Genomic DNA, 18,677 nt, shown 5'->3' with positions numbered 1-18,677 from the left:
AAGTTTATATGTCCCAGGAGACAATTTATGTTAACTTCAGGCTCTAATGGAATGACACTTAATGCTTTATCTGATCACAGCTTACCCAGATTCCATTTTCGCCTCGAAGCATGCTGAACAAAAGCTTCAACTCTTTGACAGTGATGCTGTAGCTGGCAAGAACCCCCAACATATCAACTAGAAGATCTTCAAAGGAAAATAAAGTTATTCTGAACTCTGAATTTCATTGTTTTGACAAAAAAGCTGAAAAGTTAATACCTTTAAAAGTGTATTTACAAATTCTAAAAACCAAACTTATTGGTTGCCTTAAATATTTTACAAAGGATTTAATATTCTCACTATTTTAGTAATTAAAAAGAAATTACATATGCAGTTTTAGATTTTGCATCAGACTTTGAACAAACTATCTATTAAATTTATGAATAATTAATTCTTCCTATTTCATAACATTCATCACACATTATGAACTTCTGTTTCTCCTTTCTGTTACATACTTTTTGCATAAGGGTTTCTTCATTCCTCTGATGTTAGTATTTTTCAAAAATTTCTGACCTAAAAGATGCTTGGCATTTTTCTTTAACTTAAGCACGGTACATAATACTGAGAATTTGTATGGTTTTGCTACAGTGATAATGCTTCCAACTTGTACCAGAATGAAAGGCCAGGAAAAACAAAGAAGCAAACAAAAACACACCAAAAAACCTAAAAAAAAAATCATAGTGAGAAAACAATAAAAGACCATAATAAAAAGAAGTGATCAGAAATGCTGACAAATTTATGTAATACAGCTTTCATTAAAACATCTCGAAACCTATAAACATTTAAAGTAATAGCATTACATAGCCTGCCTTTCAGAGAATATCAGGTTTAAAATAACTGCTAGTGCTTGGACCTTTATTTTAAAACACAGAATTTCATTTTAAGGATTTGTTAGCCCGTGGGATGCTGAACGTCGCCTTATACTGCACACTTTCTTCTGGAATAAAATGCACTAAGAATTACTACTTCCTCTAGCAGGAGGAAAAACAATTTGCTTATCTTCAGAGATGTGGCATAAGAAATTTAATTCAGAGATCAAGTAGAGAAGTACAGAGTTTCCAAAACAAAAAAGCTATGACACAACAGAATAGGCATTAACAAACTTTTTCAGTCTGCTGAACAATCACAAAAATCCCCCCATAAAATTCGTAGAAGACATGAATAAGCTAATATCTTATTTCCAGGACTACAGGCTCTCCTTGTTCATTAGTGAAAGGATGATTCTTACAGGGCCTGACGAAGAGTATTCTTAAAAAGCATTCATCCTTCTCAAGGACATTTCACATTGATATTTTGTTTTAAAAAAAAATTTTCTCTCTGCAAATACCTACGTATGTGTTTTTGAGTAAAACCATCAATACCTATTTAACTTGTTCCACCATGAAACCAGCCTCTGGTCCTCAGTAAGCAAAAGGCATGTGCAAAGAATGAAATATCATTTCATTTACAGGAGACATAGTAAGTTTTTCCATGAGTGAAACTGCATGTCAGGAAAGGCAAAACAAAAACACTGTAATTTGCAGACATTTTCACCGTAAGATCTGAATATATTCCTAATGTTCAAGAATAGAATTGTTTACCCCCCCAGTTCTTTAAAGGAAGAGTTTATTTAATCTTCCCTTTAAAATTAGTGCCACATTATATTTGTGACAGAATTTCTTAAGGGAAAGCAATAATAAAGCCAAGAAAACTAAAATACCTTGTTTCTTACAATGGTGAATTCTATGACTCGGCTCCTCCTCTAGTACCTACAAGCATCTGCCACCTTCACTGTACAGTCTCCAGCCTGCAACGTGAACCTGGCAGTGATTGCACGTATTCTACGTGATCAGAATTTTAGGTCAGTAACACGCTGAAAACTCAGAAAGGGAAATCAGCACAAGGGAATACTAATCTTTGGCTGAGAATTTCCCAAGTCGTATTTTGTAGTCATCAAGCTACTTAAAATTTTGCTTCCTTTACAGAGAAAAATTGTTGCGTAGAAGAAATGTTGTTTGGTGATAATCAGAACATCATTAAAAAAAAAAATCTTCTACCATAAATGCAAAAGTGTAAACTAATACAGTCAAACTCAGATATGATCGTCAGGTTTTTAAAATCACCGAACATGTGCTGCTTTGTTTCATTGTTGTAGCCCTGTACTACCTCATGGCACAGAAAATTTCTTATTTCTACTGATGATGTTGATAACCTACAGGCATTAGAAATACATATTTATAAATAATGAATAAAACATTGATGGAGAGAAATAAATTCCCTAAAAACTTAACTCTAGGTAAAACAAAGACCTGAAAGATTGAAGCCCAGGAGGTAACAAGTAAACATAAAGCAAAGAACATCTGCAGAAGTCGAAGCACTTAATGCTAATTAAAAATATTGCTGTAAACACCTCTAAAGAAGGTTTGTTTCTTGTTTCAATATATAACAAGACTTAAAAAGAACTGTGCTCCATTACGTAACTTTATTCATACTTATTAGAAATCTCATATAAAAGAGTCAGTCCACATCTGGTTTATAAACCCTAATGATCCACTCATCTATAAACAGACAAAGGTCAGAAATCATACCACAATTGGATTTTTTTTTCATGTTTACTTCTTTTTTTTTAAATATTAAATAAGATCACATCCATAACTGGTATCTATGATCTCATTTCAGAAACAAGATTGTGTAAAATAATACTAAATCCAGAAGGAGAAAACAGGCACCATTTCTCATTTTTAATGCATTTCTAAAATGCACTGAATGCAGCAGATTTTATTTCTGTTAATGGCACCTTCTGACTGCTTTCATACCAATCAGTTTGTATATGATCTACAAATTAACCAGAAAGCTTGAAGGAATGCTTACTTCAGTCATTTAATATGAAAATACAATGGTAAAAGAGCCTGCCTGTCTGTCAAGTAACAATGAGCATATATCAAAATGAATGGTACGCATTAACTTTAGAAGACATATTAAAGAGCATTGGAAATGTAACTTTGGAAAACTACCCTCAGGCCTCCTTAACCTTTTGATAACAGACAGACATGAAATTGTGAATTTTAACTCTGTTGGTGAAATAAATTAATTTCTACAGATTGGCAGTAGAGAATGTGATAATTTTGCAGTTTTTCTTATGGAACCACTTGGAAGAGAAATGCTTGTTAACAGCCCATTAATGACAGCAGTCACAACCTACCACTTTTGCTTAAAAACTAGGAACTGTTTCAGTGCTTAAGAATTGAGTTCCAGCAAATTTAGAACAATTACCTACAGCATCACAACAGAACTATGGGAAATAAAACAGGGCTCAAGGGAGACATATCCGCTCTGCAGGAGTTTAGGCTACTTTCTCATCCACCATTCAGACTTCTCTGAAGGTACTACAGATGCACTATCACAAAGAGCCTCTCAGAGCAGATGATCTGCTTCACTACTCATCACCTGCAAATAGAGAACTCTAAAGTGAACTCCTCAAGGACGATCCTGTGCAGCTGTTTAAAAAAAAAAAAAAAAGTGCCAATTGCCTATGCAAGTATTATAGAAATCTTTTCCCCTTAAGCACTGATAAAATGTCTGACCATGCCCTATCTTTGTATAAAAGATTATCACAGTACAAAGATGACTCCTCACAGGTGATGCTTCTGGAAAGTAAACTGGAATACAAGTGGTAATGATCCCATTTGGATTGCAGTTGAGACTTTCAAGGTGATTAAGATTGAATCTGCAAAATCTCAAAAAGTGATATAAAGTGCTGAGAAGCCTCACGAATAAGATAGTATTCCTTTAAACAGACAGACAAGTTCTTCTCACTGCAAAAGATTGTGTATGTCTTTATTTGCTGTTGTCTTACTTTCATAAAACCAGAGAAGAGTGGCTTCAGACTCAGACCGGTCCTGCAAGCGTGCTGTCAGAACATAAAACAGATATTATGCCTGTCTTGTCTATTTAAACCTTATCTAGGTCTAATCACAGCATTTCACAAAGGAACCAGTGAGAGGACCTAAAAACAAACAAAACAAGTCCCAAAACAAACAAATAAAAAAATGGAATACCTGTACCCTTTAAAGATGGTAAAAGCCAATTGCAAAATATTGGGTTGACAGAGCACTAGCAACTGTTTTGCAAAAAAAGTGGTACTAACTTCCTAGGAGTAAGCACTAACACGCTCTTGTTCAAAACACCCTCCCTGAATGTTAAAAATCATTTTGCCACAAAATTTCTTACTTTATTCTCTGGGTTTGGAAAGTTTGTAGCAAAGTAGTTCTACATACATCTGGTGTCAATTATGGCTTCAACATCTGCATAGCAGATTAGGCAACACAGATACTGCATTAATTGTCACTGATTTTGCCATCAAATGCCTACCATTGAAATAGTTATGACATGACCATATTTATTACTTCTGACTTATTACCAACAGCATTGTCATTTATAAAAGGGTGCTGAAGTCCTTGCAGAAATCAAGACATAAAAGCAAAATGACGAATTCGGTTGCTTCCATGTCTGTCAGAAAAATTCTCAAAACCCCCACATTCGCATCTATTTACAGTTATCAGAGAAAGACCCTACAAAGCGTGACTCTATTAAATTCCTGCTCATAATATATAGAAGACTACTCACACAATATGACACACACTGTAGAGCTAAAAGGCCATCAGAATTCCAATCTTCAGGTTTGATTTTAAATTAAATATGTGCTCTTTTCATCTGTGTAAGTATAGAGAAGAGCAAGCTTACTGATGTTTTTTTCTGCAGAAGGTCTCTTTCTGAAGTACTGTGTGACCACTCTCAGAAAAAGATTAACGGGGAAGAGGCTCCACTGCCTTTTTTATTAATGTACTACCCCTGACTTATATTAATAGTTGTAAATTCAGAGTGATTTTTCAATTCCCAAATGCTCCTGGAAGCCAGATCCTACACTCTTGATTTCTGACTTCTACAATTAGCTAAGCATTTTTAAAAATTCTCTCTAATGGGGACACCATTACAGATATATATGCCACATACAGAAGTACTATTTAGGGGAGCTCGATTTGGACAAATTTTATTGGTATGATTACTGATGTAAGCACATTGTTTCCTTGAGTGAAACCCTGAAAAACTTCAAGATATAAATGTTTGTTTTCATCAACTAATATCTTACATTTAATGTGGAATAAAACAATATCTTTGCCCTTATACTATTCTGACATATTTACGAGTCCTGCAAAACAAAACATACTTGGTGAAAAACATTGGTCTGTGAATTTATTGATCCGTTATACTTCAGTCTGAATGTTGCAGTACAATATTTAGCATACACATACATTTCTAATCAACAAGGTGTTTGCTAGACTTGCTTCGAAATAGAGAACATAGCTTTTTCAAATAATGAATATTACAGACACCATTATACTGAAAAAAAGCCAAGGACAAAACCATTCCTGAATAATCCAGTTTTCATGCTGCTGTTACCCTCCTCTTGTTTCTGGTCTGAAATCCTTGCTGGTTTACTCTTCCACAAAGCCTATATATGTGTCAGGAATCAGATCATAAACTAAAATCTTAGAATTACGGAAGACAAACCTCTTCAATCTTTCAATCATGCCTCACAATTTAAGTATCCTACTATCAGTCACAAACTATAGGAAAAATAAGAACTACTTTCACATTGAGTTGAGAGAAACTGCTTGGCTTAAGTTTCTCCCTAAGAAAAATAAGTAGATAAATACTAATCATATGTAGATCTCATATTTAAATGTGATAACCAAACCCGCTCCTCTAGTAATTCAAGACTATAATCTGTACCCTACTACTGAAAGGATGTAGTACAGAATAACTGAAACTCCCTCAAAAGTACTCTGAAAACCTTAGCTGTGCAACAACTTCACCACTTATTTTCAGTAAGTGAACAAATTATGTTATTTTTGTTATGCTCTAAAAAATTATAGGATGTTAAAAACCACAACTATAAAAACCAAAGAGACGTTATAGTGAGCACAGCTATACATTATGAAAGGATCATTTAATATTATCCTGATGTCCAGCATTCAAAGCTATGAGTAATTTCTGATATGCCGTCAGGTCTAGGTTATGTTTAAAGTGGATCATAATAACAATTCTAACATCTGAATAATTCAAAACGATCAATGCACTTAAAAACGAAAATGTTACCTTGACAGTTAAAAAGTCTAACATGTACTGTTCTTAATGATGTTCAAAATTGTTTTTTTGTGTCACTAAGATAACGTCATCTTCTCAGATGAACTAACAGGTGCTTAATTTAAACAATGCTACTATTTTAAGCTAAGAATACATTTTTGTATTTTTTCTGAAATTGATAAAAAAGTACTTCTGACTTAATAGCAGTACTAACCAAAATAGCACAATAAGCAAAAAACAAGACACCCCAAACCCTTCCATAATCACACAGTGTTGACAGTTCAAGAATGTAATAAATATTTTACCAGTTGGCAATTTATACCTGCAATCATGTCGTCCACAGTACTCATCTTCAGCAGTACCTGTTCAATTAAGCCAACTTCCGTGCTAGTCTGTAAATTACGGACACTTTTACGTAGAATGGCTGTGAACATACTCCAGATTTCTGCTTGGCACGTTACATCACAGTGCTCCAAAAGCTCTGACATGCACGTAATGCTCTCTGCATCCTGGATTATAAAGTTCATCTCTAGATCAAATTCGCCACCAACCAGCTACAAAAGAAAACAAGAACAGCATTACAACCCGAAATACATAGTTTACTGTCTTTCATACCTCCATTGTGACCAACACTGAATATTTTTTGCATGATGAGAGAGGTAATTTTGACAGGGAAACTCACAGCTATGATCTGTAAGGCAGCAAATTAACAATCATGCTATGCAAAACACAGCTTGTACAAAATACACATATCATAAAATATTACCTTCAATTTTGTCATAGTGCTGAATACGACACTTTCATAAAATAAAATCAAAAGATACTTGAAATAAAGTAATTGAAATAGTAGCCTGGCCCAGCCTGCAGAAGCTGCAGAAACTGAGAAGTTCAGAAGCAATTGAAGCATTCCTACAGTTCTCTGAAAAGAAATTTGCCTGCTCAGAAATAAAAAAGACACTGAAAATAACTTAGCTATGTTTTCTCCTGATATAAACCAACACTATTCTGTAGTTACATGTTTGCAAGACCTTACTGCCCTTTCCATTGTACCACCCAAATAGTCATGCAGTCATGCTCAGAAAAGAATCCGTGATCTGCTCTGGACAACAGCAGACATAGAAAACTTGCTTAATTATACCACAGATCAGTTCACCGTGTGGCCCAGGAAACCTACTGCTGGCGCAAGGGAGAGACAGAACTGGGAGAGGAACAAGCACTCAGATGAAAAGTGATTTAACAGCAGTACTGATGAAATCACAGCTTGACTCCTATCTACCCAGATACTTGCAAAATGCTATCCATTGTCCTGAGCTCCAATTAAATAGCACAACCACCAGGCACATTTTAGGAGGAAGAGAAAAAAAAAAAATATAGAACTAGCAATAATTTTCAAAAGACATAGTCAAGACCAAGTATATCTTACGAGACGTAATTCACCAATTTCAATTAGTCACTTGCATATCTTAAAAAAGATGAACTCAACACACCTTACTGAACTGAATATGAAACTCAGTTTAAAAAAAAAAATCCCCTTTTAATGATAGAAACATCTTTCAATTTGAAGGAAACAAAGACTGACTCTTATGCGTCCTACTTTATCCTAGTATAACCTTGAAGAATTTTGAAAGCATCAATGTTAAATTTCAATAACTGCAAAATATATTACCTTATTCAGAAAGACAAAGAACAGAATAAATTAATTCTAAAATTATTTTAATACATTCTTTTATATTTGTTTCAGGAAGTTACATAATTAAAATTGCAATAATATGTTTTAAATTAAAGATATTCAAATAATTAATCTAAGTGCATAACTTCAATGCTCACTTTTAATAGAAGGCTATTTCAAAGCCTATGCAAAAGCAGTTGGTATTGCTTTCAAATTAAACTCCAAACAAGAAGCAAGTTGAAATACTATGCTAACTTTTTTTTTGATGGTTAAACCTATCCAAAGCCTTCTTTCAGGCCCAATCTTCATACAGAATTAATACAGCTAAGCAAGGACTAGCTTTGGCTAAAACCCTAATTCATAATTTTCACCCACTTACAAATTACTTTTTCTCTATCAATTAATTGCTAATAAACAATTTATCATTTTCTAACATAAAAGGTTCTGATATACTAAATATATAAACTGACTACCTCCTTAGTTCTCCTGAGATACTTAATTACATTCAAATAAAACTATTACCCAAATTATGATTAGTATTTTAGTTTAGAACTTGTGACTGCAGATCATATATTTGCATATGCCAGGGAAGCTGGAACAAGATGCTCTTTAAGGTCCCTTCCAACACAAACCATTCTATGATTCTATATTTGGTAAACACATAATGTGTACCAAAGGTAGGCAATAAAACTGTCAAAATTATTGACAGTATTTCTAAGGTCACTCTTTAGAATCATCAAATTTTACAGAGGAAACACCACACTTTTCAAGAAACCCAGGTGGAGTTTCTATTGCTGAAAACAGCAGTAACCGACGCACACTTCACCAGCAATCTGGGTTGTTGTTTTTTTCAGATATCTCTCCATTTGGACAAGCCTCTCTGAGATTACATTAAAACAGACAGAAGTAAAACAGGCACCTGTAGAAGATATTCAATTGAACTCTCTTAGATGCTTATCCTAAGATAAAATGAAGCATCTTCTGGAAGTGTCTACTTCTTTCCATTTCTTTCCATGCAGGAAATCTAGGATGAGAAATCGTATTTGTGGAGTCTCCACCCTTGGATACACTTAAAAGTCATCTGGACATAGACCTGGATAACCGGCTCCAGTCGGCCCTGCTTGTGCAGGAGGGCTGGATCAGAGAACCTCCAGACATCCCCTCCAACCTCAACAATTCTATGATAATATTAGCTATACAACTTTCAGATACTTAATCTAGGTGAGATGAATCCTACCATTTGTTTTTGATCACAGGTGGACCTAAAAACAAGGAAAAAACTTGTAATACCTCAGTTGGAATGCCGAGGTTCAATACAGACTGATCCCCCTTTCCTCAAACACTATTAATTGTAAAATTTTTGCTAACCTAAGTTAACAAACTAACATAGAATGCTTAACACAGACTAGAATAATTCACAGCAGACTAAAATAAATCAAACTGTATTTGCTTGCTAATGTAAACTAATGTATTAATATGCAATATTTAAAACAGACTGAAATAAAGTGCACCATATCAGTCTGAAGTGATGGGACATTTCAGTACTATTAAAAATAAGCTGTGTGTATATATAAAAGATCTCAGTGAATCTGCCTCAAAAAATGCACTGAATACTAATAAGATTGGTTTTATGGAGAATCTTCTACTGGGCTATGGACTACCCAGTAGGTACTACAATTCTTGTCCATTTGGCAGCAAGAGATTTATAGTCCATCAGAGTGCCTGCTTATTTCACCAAAGAAAACATTAAAATGTAATCGATTTGCCCTTAACTGCAGTTCAAGCATATTTCAGCTGCTAACTGATAATAATTATCATTAAAATCAACTTCCTCAATAAAAAAAACAAATTAATGAACTAATTAGCGGTGATGGCAAAAATGTAAGAATATGCAGGGAGGGTTACTTTTTTGAATTCATCATCCTAAAAATCAACATAGATCAAAAACATTAACAGTCAAGATAAACAGAAGTCTGAGACAACAAGGAAAATCTAAACAAAAATGAAGTGAGTATACAGTAATAAATACACACAGCAATCACCTCTGCTTTAAAATGTGAAAAATAAAATATAATTCAGCCAAGAAAAGAAGTAGAACATTCACTATAAAAAAAGAAGAAAAGCATTCTCTAACAACGTTTCCACACCTGCATTTCCCAAGCAAAAGATTGTACCTAAAGAGGAACAACCAGTCAGTCTTCACAACAGAGGGAGGTTATCAGTGGAGAACCACAGCAATAACGAGCTGGTAACAAGCGCGGATACTAATGAAAGGACAAAGTTTGATGAGGAGCCCAAAATCATTAAATGTAGTTAAAAACCACCAGCTACTGAGAGCTGCAAAGATTTTTCTGCTATCAAGTGGCCGGGCAACAACATATAACAGTTCAGAGTTAGTAAATGCAAAGTAATACCGCATTATTATAGTGTTACCCATCTGTACAAAATGACAGGCTCTCGACTCTGCTATTATCAGTCAGAAAAGAGAACTTGGAGTCTCTTGGGTACTACTTCAAATAACTACACCATATTAAAAACTGCCAGTAGGCAACTGTAAAAATTCATAATGAACTTGCAACTTTATAACTTGGGTACAATTCTGGATGCAACACCACACACAAAAAAGTTAAATCACACTGGCAAGAAGTAACTTATTTTTAATATAACTTGTGGAAGAGTGCTGTATTAAGATGAATTTCAGCTAGAGTATAATATGTACACTAGGATAGAAATCTTTAAAGGAGCCGGTATACCATATCATAAATCAGTGCTCTTTCCATATTGTAGATCTCAAATACAATCTTTTTTCTTATGTCAAACACCCAGTCTTAATTTGCATTCTTCAAGTGAACATTTAATATTCAGTAAAGACCATGCTTTCACTGTGATTAAGTATCTTGAATTATTGCTTGCACTTTGTCAAGCTCATCTATCACTTTTTAACTATTCTGCATCTTTCACAGCACAGCTGTAAGAAATGAAGCAGCAAACTGATGTTCAGATCATGGTTGCAAGTCAGGTGAATATGGCCAACAAACATAACTCCTCCTGAAGAAGTACTGAACTGGCAGCTATAAGCAAATTAGGCTATCTCCCCTATCCTGAGGTTGTTTACAATGACAGGTTGACACTCCTTGCAAATTGCTCCAAGAACCTTAACCTACACCACCATCCTCAAAAGCAGCTGCACTGCTCAGAATCTCCATTTTTTTTAATACTGTGGCCATTCCTCAGTAAGCTTTGGCCATTCATTATGCTATGCAATAAAAGCATTTCTTCCTAAACTGACGCATCTATGCAGAACTTACGCTGGTCTTTTATGTCCTTTTGATCTAGGACAGAGATTAAATTCTCCCTGAAAATAGAGAAGTGTCTACATATGCCTGATAGTATATTCGGATCAGTTGTCGAAATAGAGTAAAATACGTGCTGCTGAACATGTGGAATTAAATTGTTTACTTGTGAAAATCAGAACTCTTCATAAGCAGAGTCTTCAAATCAAGTTCTGAAGAATGGACTGAAATGAAGAGAGAAGAGCACAGCAGAGGACAGAACAGTTGGAAGGGACCTACAATGATCATCCAGTCCAACTGCCTGACCAATTCAGGGCTGGCCAAAATTTAAAGTATATTATTCAGGGCATTGTCCAAATGCCTCTAAAACACTGACAAGCACAGGGCATCAACCACCTCTCTAGGAAGCCTGTTCCAGTGTTTGATCACCCTCTTGGTAAAGAAATATTTCCTAATGTCATGAACCTCCTTTGATGCAGCTTTGAACCATTCTCTGGCATCCTATCACGGGATACCCAGGAGAAGAGATCAGGACCTCCCTCTCCACTCCCCCTCCTCAAGAACCTGTAAAGAGCAATGAAGCATCCCTCAGTCTCCTTTTCTCCAACAATAGAGGGCTTCTCAACTTGAAAATTCATCGAATGAACACAGAAGGAAAGGAAAGATGTCAGTCAATCTTATAAAAAATAAACAAATGGAAAATCAGGATGATAATGTTACTCAATGGTGAAAAATTCAAAGAAAGCAGAGGTCAGAACTTATTCTAGGAAGACTTTATAAAAAAACACCTGAAGACATGAAGATTTTTGCAACACAATTTCACCTGTGATTAAAAAAAACCCAACACACCCAAACAACTGCTAAGCATAAAGATCTTAAGAAGTGTGCGAGATGCGAAAAGACATTTCAGGGGTGATTGGCATTTTTTTGGTCAAATACAAAACATGAGTGCATTCTGCTAAAGAAAGAATGACACAATAATACAAACAAACAGTAAGAACAATAAAATGTGAAAATCTGAACTCCAGGGAGATCAAATAAAACATTTCTCTTTGCAACTACTGTCATGTTAAATAGATGAAGTATCACAGATTTCTCAGAATAGTCTATTTTTCCATGTTCTGCACTCATACTTCGGAATAAGTTTCACGTTACCTAAACTGTTTACCTTTAACACCTACGTTAACAGCCTTGCATTTTATGCATTTGTCTTGATCAAAGAAAGTATATTAGAACTAATGAACAAAAGTCTTCAAACTTCTACATCTCTAAATTTCCTGTTCATTGCTGTCAAAGCAGCACTTTCTACTTTCCTTCAAGTTTGATTCCTATCTGCCTTTATTTCAACAAAAATCAAGAATATAAATTGTAAAATATTAGACAGACAATGCCATTGAAAAACTGAATTACCACAATGTTACAATTACTACAACTCTAACAACATCCATGTCAGGTTTGCACCAAGACACTCCTTCCTTCCCTCTCAAAATTAACTACTGTCATGCTTGCTCCACCTTTTGGTGGAGCCAAAGAATAAATGAGGGCATATCACAGTCAACACGACAACCATTCTCAGCTGGTTTGGACTAGTTTGTGAGAACCACTTTAGGTTAAAATATATACATATACGATTAGAATAAACAATCGTGCCTTGTGATTATAGGAGGTAAGCAGTTTGGAAACAAAATTATCCTCCTCTTCTCCCTGATGTTCATATATCTTTTTAGGCATTGCAAAACAGCTGATTTGGCATTTGGCACAAATTTCCACAGGGAAAGAGCTGGAAATAGCCAGCTGGGATAGGACTGAGAATCTCTTAAAACTCCAAATCAATTAGCTGTTTTAAAGAGAAAATTAGTAAACTTTTTACCCTTAATAACAAAGGCCATCGCATAACATTCAAGAATAATCCTTGTTCAAATTGGAACATCTTCTGTACAGAACAACATTGAATTGATTTCATAATCACCAGTGAGAGTTCAAAATACGCAGAATCAGACTGCTACTGCTTGTTTTATAAAGATAGGACTCCAATTCAAGCGTTAAAACGCAGTAGTCTGACGAAAGTGCTGGTGGACCCAGGCAGAAAAAAACCAAGTTACTATTTTCTGGTCATTAATTAAACCATTAAATTCCTAAACAACTTAATTCAGGCTTTTAGGAAGATTCTTCTTTGGCTGCATGAATGCAGACTTCTTCAGGTAAAAGTGTTTAGAATGCTCAATGACATAAATTAAACTTATGGGTGACCCATATGTGTGCTGATCACGTGTACTTTTAACCTAAATATATCAGTATGACTACAAGTTACAAAACCTTAAAGGGGATATTTTCCGTAACCAGTACATGGTGGGTTTTTGTCAGTTTTTGTTTGTTTGTTTGCCTGTTTTTTTAAAAGTTTAATTGCTGAATGGAGTTCTTTAGAGATCCAGATTACAGGTATGTGTATCTAGGGTAATTTTCGAAATTCTCTCTACCATCAGTGGAAAGTAAAAGGTGCTTCTGGGAAGTGATTCATCTCACTGATTTTAGATGCAACATTAGGATGAAATAAATCTTTCCCTGGGAATGTAATACTTTTCACTGACTATAAAAGGACAACTACTTCAGACAGGCACATCTAAAGTTATGTCAGATTAATCTTACCCAGTGTGCTCACAGTATGGTTTATAACCGAATGACAGCACTAAAAAGACCGATTCTCATGTGAATCACCGCAACAGCACATAATTCTCCACATTACCGTACCCTTTTTAAAGGAGCCTTCATTCATTTTATCTTCAAAACCATTTTTTATCCTGAATAATGTACAGTATGTACACAGCAGTGAGCCACTAAGGGAATGCTACCTAATAAGTTTATTGACAATTTTAAATTATTTCAAGAAAAGGAAATGTAAATGTCCATTATACCTGCTGAGAAAATATGAATGAAGTAACACGTTTGGCTTTACTTTTTGTACTTTCAAGCACGAGCTTGTCATTATGCAAGCTTAAAAATATTTCAGTGAAAGATTTACCTTTAATTTCTTCTATTTTCTTTTGGGGGAGGAGGGCACTCCTGTAGGTTTGTGTACTGCCTCTGGCTGGGATGGAGTTAATTTTCTTCATGGCAGCCCATATGGCGCTGCGTTTTATGTTTGTGACTAAAACAGCGCTGGTAACACACCAATGGCTTAGCTATTTCTGAGCAGCGCTTAACACAGTGCCAGGGCTGTCTGTTTCTCTCCCTGCCCTCACAGCAAGTGGGCTGGATGTGGGCAACACGTTGGGAGGGGACACAGCCAGGACAGCTGACCCTGCCTGACCAAAGGGATATTCCATGCCATCATGCTCAGCAAGAACACTGTGGGGTTGCCTTTCCAAACTAGGGGTTGTACAAAGACCGGCTGGGCATCAGTCTGCCTGTAGGAGGTGGTGATTGCCTTTACTACATCACTTGGTACCCACACACACGCTTATTAAACTGCCTTTATCTCAGCCTTTGAGGTTTTTCTTGCTTTTGCTCTTCTGATTCTCTTCCCCATTGCACTCCGGGGGAGGTGTGTGTGGGAGCAGGTATGGTAGTGAGTGCTTATGGGATCAATCCACCATGGTTTAAAACTTCTGGCTTCTGTCCTCAAATTTACTTCACGCAGTTTTGCTCACTGAGCATCACTGCTCAATTCAGTAAACTCTAATGAATCTTGTATAAGTGGTCTTAAAAAAGCATTGAAGGGAAAAAAATGTAAATTACACAGTGTCAGACCATTATCGGATACAGCAAATTTTGCTTAAGAGTATGAGCCCAACTAACCTTGAGCACAGCCTGTTGAGTTCTTCCAAAAACATCACACTTCTGTATTAGTTTCAGAACATCAAAACCCAAATTTGCTGAATACAGTATAAAGCACGTTTATTCCCCATTTCAAGCAAAGCATGTTACTCCACTATTTTACAGGGAAAGCGTTTTATCATGCCCTTCCCCATCTGACAGTCATTTTCCATAAGTCAATAGTTTTGATAATACCTACAGTTTTTCCTCTTTTTTTAGATTTCAGATCTTTTTTCCAAGCATGAAGAGAATCATTAAAAAAGTATTTGAAATGCCTGGAAGATAATTTACATTTCGAAAGAACAAAGGCTCTATAAGCAATGAAGATTAACTTTGTACTTACCAATGTCCTCCTGTTGTCATTGTTACCTGCCTCAGGACATTAGCTTCCTTGGGACATAAACCAGGAAGAGACAGTAAAAATTGTCACAAGAACTGTCTACTTTACTTTAATTTCTCAGAGGACACTTCTAAATAACATCACTGGCACCAGCAGTAATATTTTCTACACTGAAAGGACAAAGCCAGCAATTGTTGAACTGAAATGGCCTTTGTTGTAATAAAAATACACGCAGGTTTACTAGGCGCTATTGAAAAAAAAAAGTTATAGTCGTCTAAACAATCATCCTGCAGTTTCACATGGTAAAGCTGGCACAACACACCTCTAATATACAGTGTGAACTTTCATCTTTGGAGGGTTTTCCAAAGAAAACAACCACATGTTAGAATGTGTAATTATAGGTAGTAACAGATACGAGGCATATGTCTGTCAAGACCCGTTCAGCCCAGTCCTATGATTCCAGTACTCCCCAAGTCCCAGAAGAAATGTTTGCTCATTTGATAAGCACTGCAAAATAGCAGTTGTCAATACTTATCTAATGATAATAGTAATGCTTAAGTAATGTCAGTGGTAACATTAAGCCACTTCAGCAAGCTGTCCTAAAGAAACACCCTTAAAGGAACTGTACCTAAGAAACAAAGGTTTCTGTGTATTCAAACTAAGTTACACGTGTCTTGAGATACCGTTCCAGACTCTCTTCATTGATTCTTAGTAGGAAAATGATAAGCTACTTTGATGCAAGAAAGGAAAAAGAAAAAAATGTTATGCTGCTCAGCAAACCTGTCCCCTGTACTGAGTCCTCATTAGTGTCTGATTTTTGATCATGAAGTGGTATTGAAATTCTTTGGCTGAAGCTTTATGGTAAAAAACCTAAAACCCTGATGGATGGAAACGGCAGTTTATTATCTAGCTTACAAAGAGCACAACATCAAGGCATGATTTGAACTGTATTTGTTATAGTAAGAATGCTGTAATACTGCAGTACATTAGAACTGTAGTAACATATATAACACAAAATTATCCAGGTCAGATTAGATGAGTTTTATTAACTTGCTCCTCTGATAATATAACTATCAAATAGAAATTCAGTAAATAAAATATCAAAGATGTTTCAATGGAAAAAAAAAAAGTCACAGATTTTTAGAATGGGACACAGATCTAAATGGGACACACATTTAGAATGGGACACAGATCTAAAAGCCAAATCAAGAGAAAAAAATATTGTGGAGAGGTATGCTGAGAACACCTTAAAATTAGAATTACGGGTACACCGCTGTATCATATTCTGTATACCAATACTAATGCAAGCGTGCATTAAACCAAAGCATTGAAGACAATGGTAGATCAACTGCAGTCAAGTACACATATGATTTTCTGAGACAAGTATCAATTACGCTCAGATACACCACAAGTCTGCGTAACCTACGGAGTTAACAGTTTGACTTAATAGTTCACTAAGAGAAAATTTCAACTCCCTCTCTCCCCTGCTTTTTTAAACACCTCCTTGACAAAGCCAGACCTTTTCTGAATATCACTGAGGCTCGCAGTGGGCTATTTGGCACAAAGTTCTCTAGCTGCTCTTTACATAACTGTAACGAAAGCTCGCTTTCAGGGTAGGACAGAACTTAGTTGATAAAGTTCAAATGTCTGCCCTCATAAAAGCTTCATTAGCGTAAGAATAACTGCTGGAAAGAAAAAGTCCTATCTTAGAGGGAATGCAAGAAGAGAGTTTTAAAGTGCAACACGGGACAAACTTTACCCACTTGGAGAGCTAGAAGAGCAATCCAGTCGCTTCTGACAGAAATGAAGACCAATGAAGACATTTTACGTACAAGTACTTAACCCAAAACCACAACTCATCCTCCCGCTCTAGAGTTGCTGTCACCAGGAGATTTTCTTCCCATTTATTGTACCAATCTCCAGCACACCTTTTTGGGCCACAGCAGAATATGAGCTTTTAGTTCAAGATATCGAACCTGAATACTGAAAGACTAACGAACAGAACTTGCAGGTTTATTTTCAGGGAAGAAAAATCAAAACTATTCTCAAGCTTGGAATAACAGCACCAACTTGTTTTCACTTTTTCTAGTTTAGTTCTTCTTACACATTCCTTCTGATCTAAACTTAATCAGAGATCAGCCTGTTAGACAAGGGGGCCTCCTCACCTCCAAAAAGAGAACAATTAATGACCATTTACTTTAATATGCAGAACCAAGTAGCTTAGGTTTGCCACACCTGTGAAAGCAAAAATTCAAAATTGATTTTTACAAACTATAAAGATGCTGATAAATGAGCATAATATAAGGAGCATGAAACAATGTATTCCTAAACAGATATTCCTAGTTCATATTGTTTGTAAGATTTCTTAGCCTGTTCTTGGTTCTCTTCTCTCATTTTCACAAACTTTAAGCTCAAGATCCAGACGCAAGTCCAAGCTTGAAGTAACTGAGAGGTACCAACGTCACAAACCAAATGTACTCTGAGAAAATAAATGGCTTTGCAACTACTTTTGTAGCCTCTTCTAGCCTGTTCTGCTAATAAGACTATGCACTTGCACCACTGTAGCTTCCACAGGAAAATCTAATATGTCACCAACATCCCTTACTTATTTTGTCAGCCATTTACCAATTTATTTATGTTGGATTAAAAAAACCAAAACAACCTTTTTCAAGAGTCACAATATATACATACTTTTTTTGTTTAAAGTAGGTTGAATACTATGTTATCTCTGTAAAGCAAAACTTGCAGAGGTTTAATATATTTATCAGAGAACACCATCAAAAAATTGAAAGACTAAGAAACATTAAACTTTAAATAATTGTTTTTTAATCTTATTTGGATTGCACAACTAACAGTATCACACAAAATGCTTGTGCAGATAGCAGTCTTTTAAAAGCAAACCACTGAAAAATCCTACAATGCACAAACTCCTGCCTCCCCAACTTCATGTACAGAAGTGAACAGAATGCATTTCCTATAAATACTAATAGATTATTTTAGTCAAGAGAAACCTCCAGGAAACAAAAACATTTCATTTTTATTTTCACAGATAACAACATTTGTTATTATTCAAATATAATTGTCAAAGCAATTGTTTGGTTTTTTTAACTCACAGATGCATTCTGTGACTGGAATAAATTGCAACAATACAGTTAACAGAATTTTAGTCATAGAAAACAGTGGATTTTATTTCAGAATAGTCTGTGGGATCGTTCCCAGACACATCAAAGACACACAATTTAAAAGATTATAGAAGAAAAACGAGATAAAGGATGTTAACCATGAGGACTGCAGTGTATGTTGTACCTACATACTTTGGCTAAGATCATAAAAATAGCCACACACCATCAGGTCAAAGATCTACCTAGCCCACTATCTTCTTCTAAACAGCCATCAT

General features: G+C 35.5%; 1 protein-coding gene across 9 annotated transcripts in view; it reads right to left on the bottom strand.

The window, feature by feature from the left end:
* The window catches only part of NBEA (neurobeachin), a 511,894-nt gene that overhangs the window by 416,120 nt on the left and 77,097 nt on the right, over window positions 1–18,677 (bottom strand). For all 9 annotated transcript variants that reach the window (XM_054223413.1, XM_054223357.1, XM_054223366.1 and 6 more), the window contains exons 2-3: window positions 6,488–6,719; window positions 86–186 (exon numbers count right to left, since the gene is read on the bottom strand). In XM_054223413.1, the coding sequence (XP_054079388.1) occupies window positions 86–186; window positions 6,488–6,719 (333 nt within the window). The remainder of the gene's footprint in view (window positions 1–85; window positions 187–6,487; window positions 6,720–18,677) is intronic.

The sequence above is a fragment of the Rissa tridactyla genome, chromosome 1 (assembly GCF_028500815.1).
Source record: "Rissa tridactyla isolate bRisTri1 chromosome 1, bRisTri1.patW.cur.20221130, whole genome shotgun sequence".
NCBI classification, from domain to species: domain Eukaryota; kingdom Metazoa; phylum Chordata; class Aves; order Charadriiformes; family Laridae; genus Rissa; species Rissa tridactyla.
Note: the sequence above shows the minus strand (reverse complement) of the source record. Positions and strands in the feature narration are given on the sequence as shown.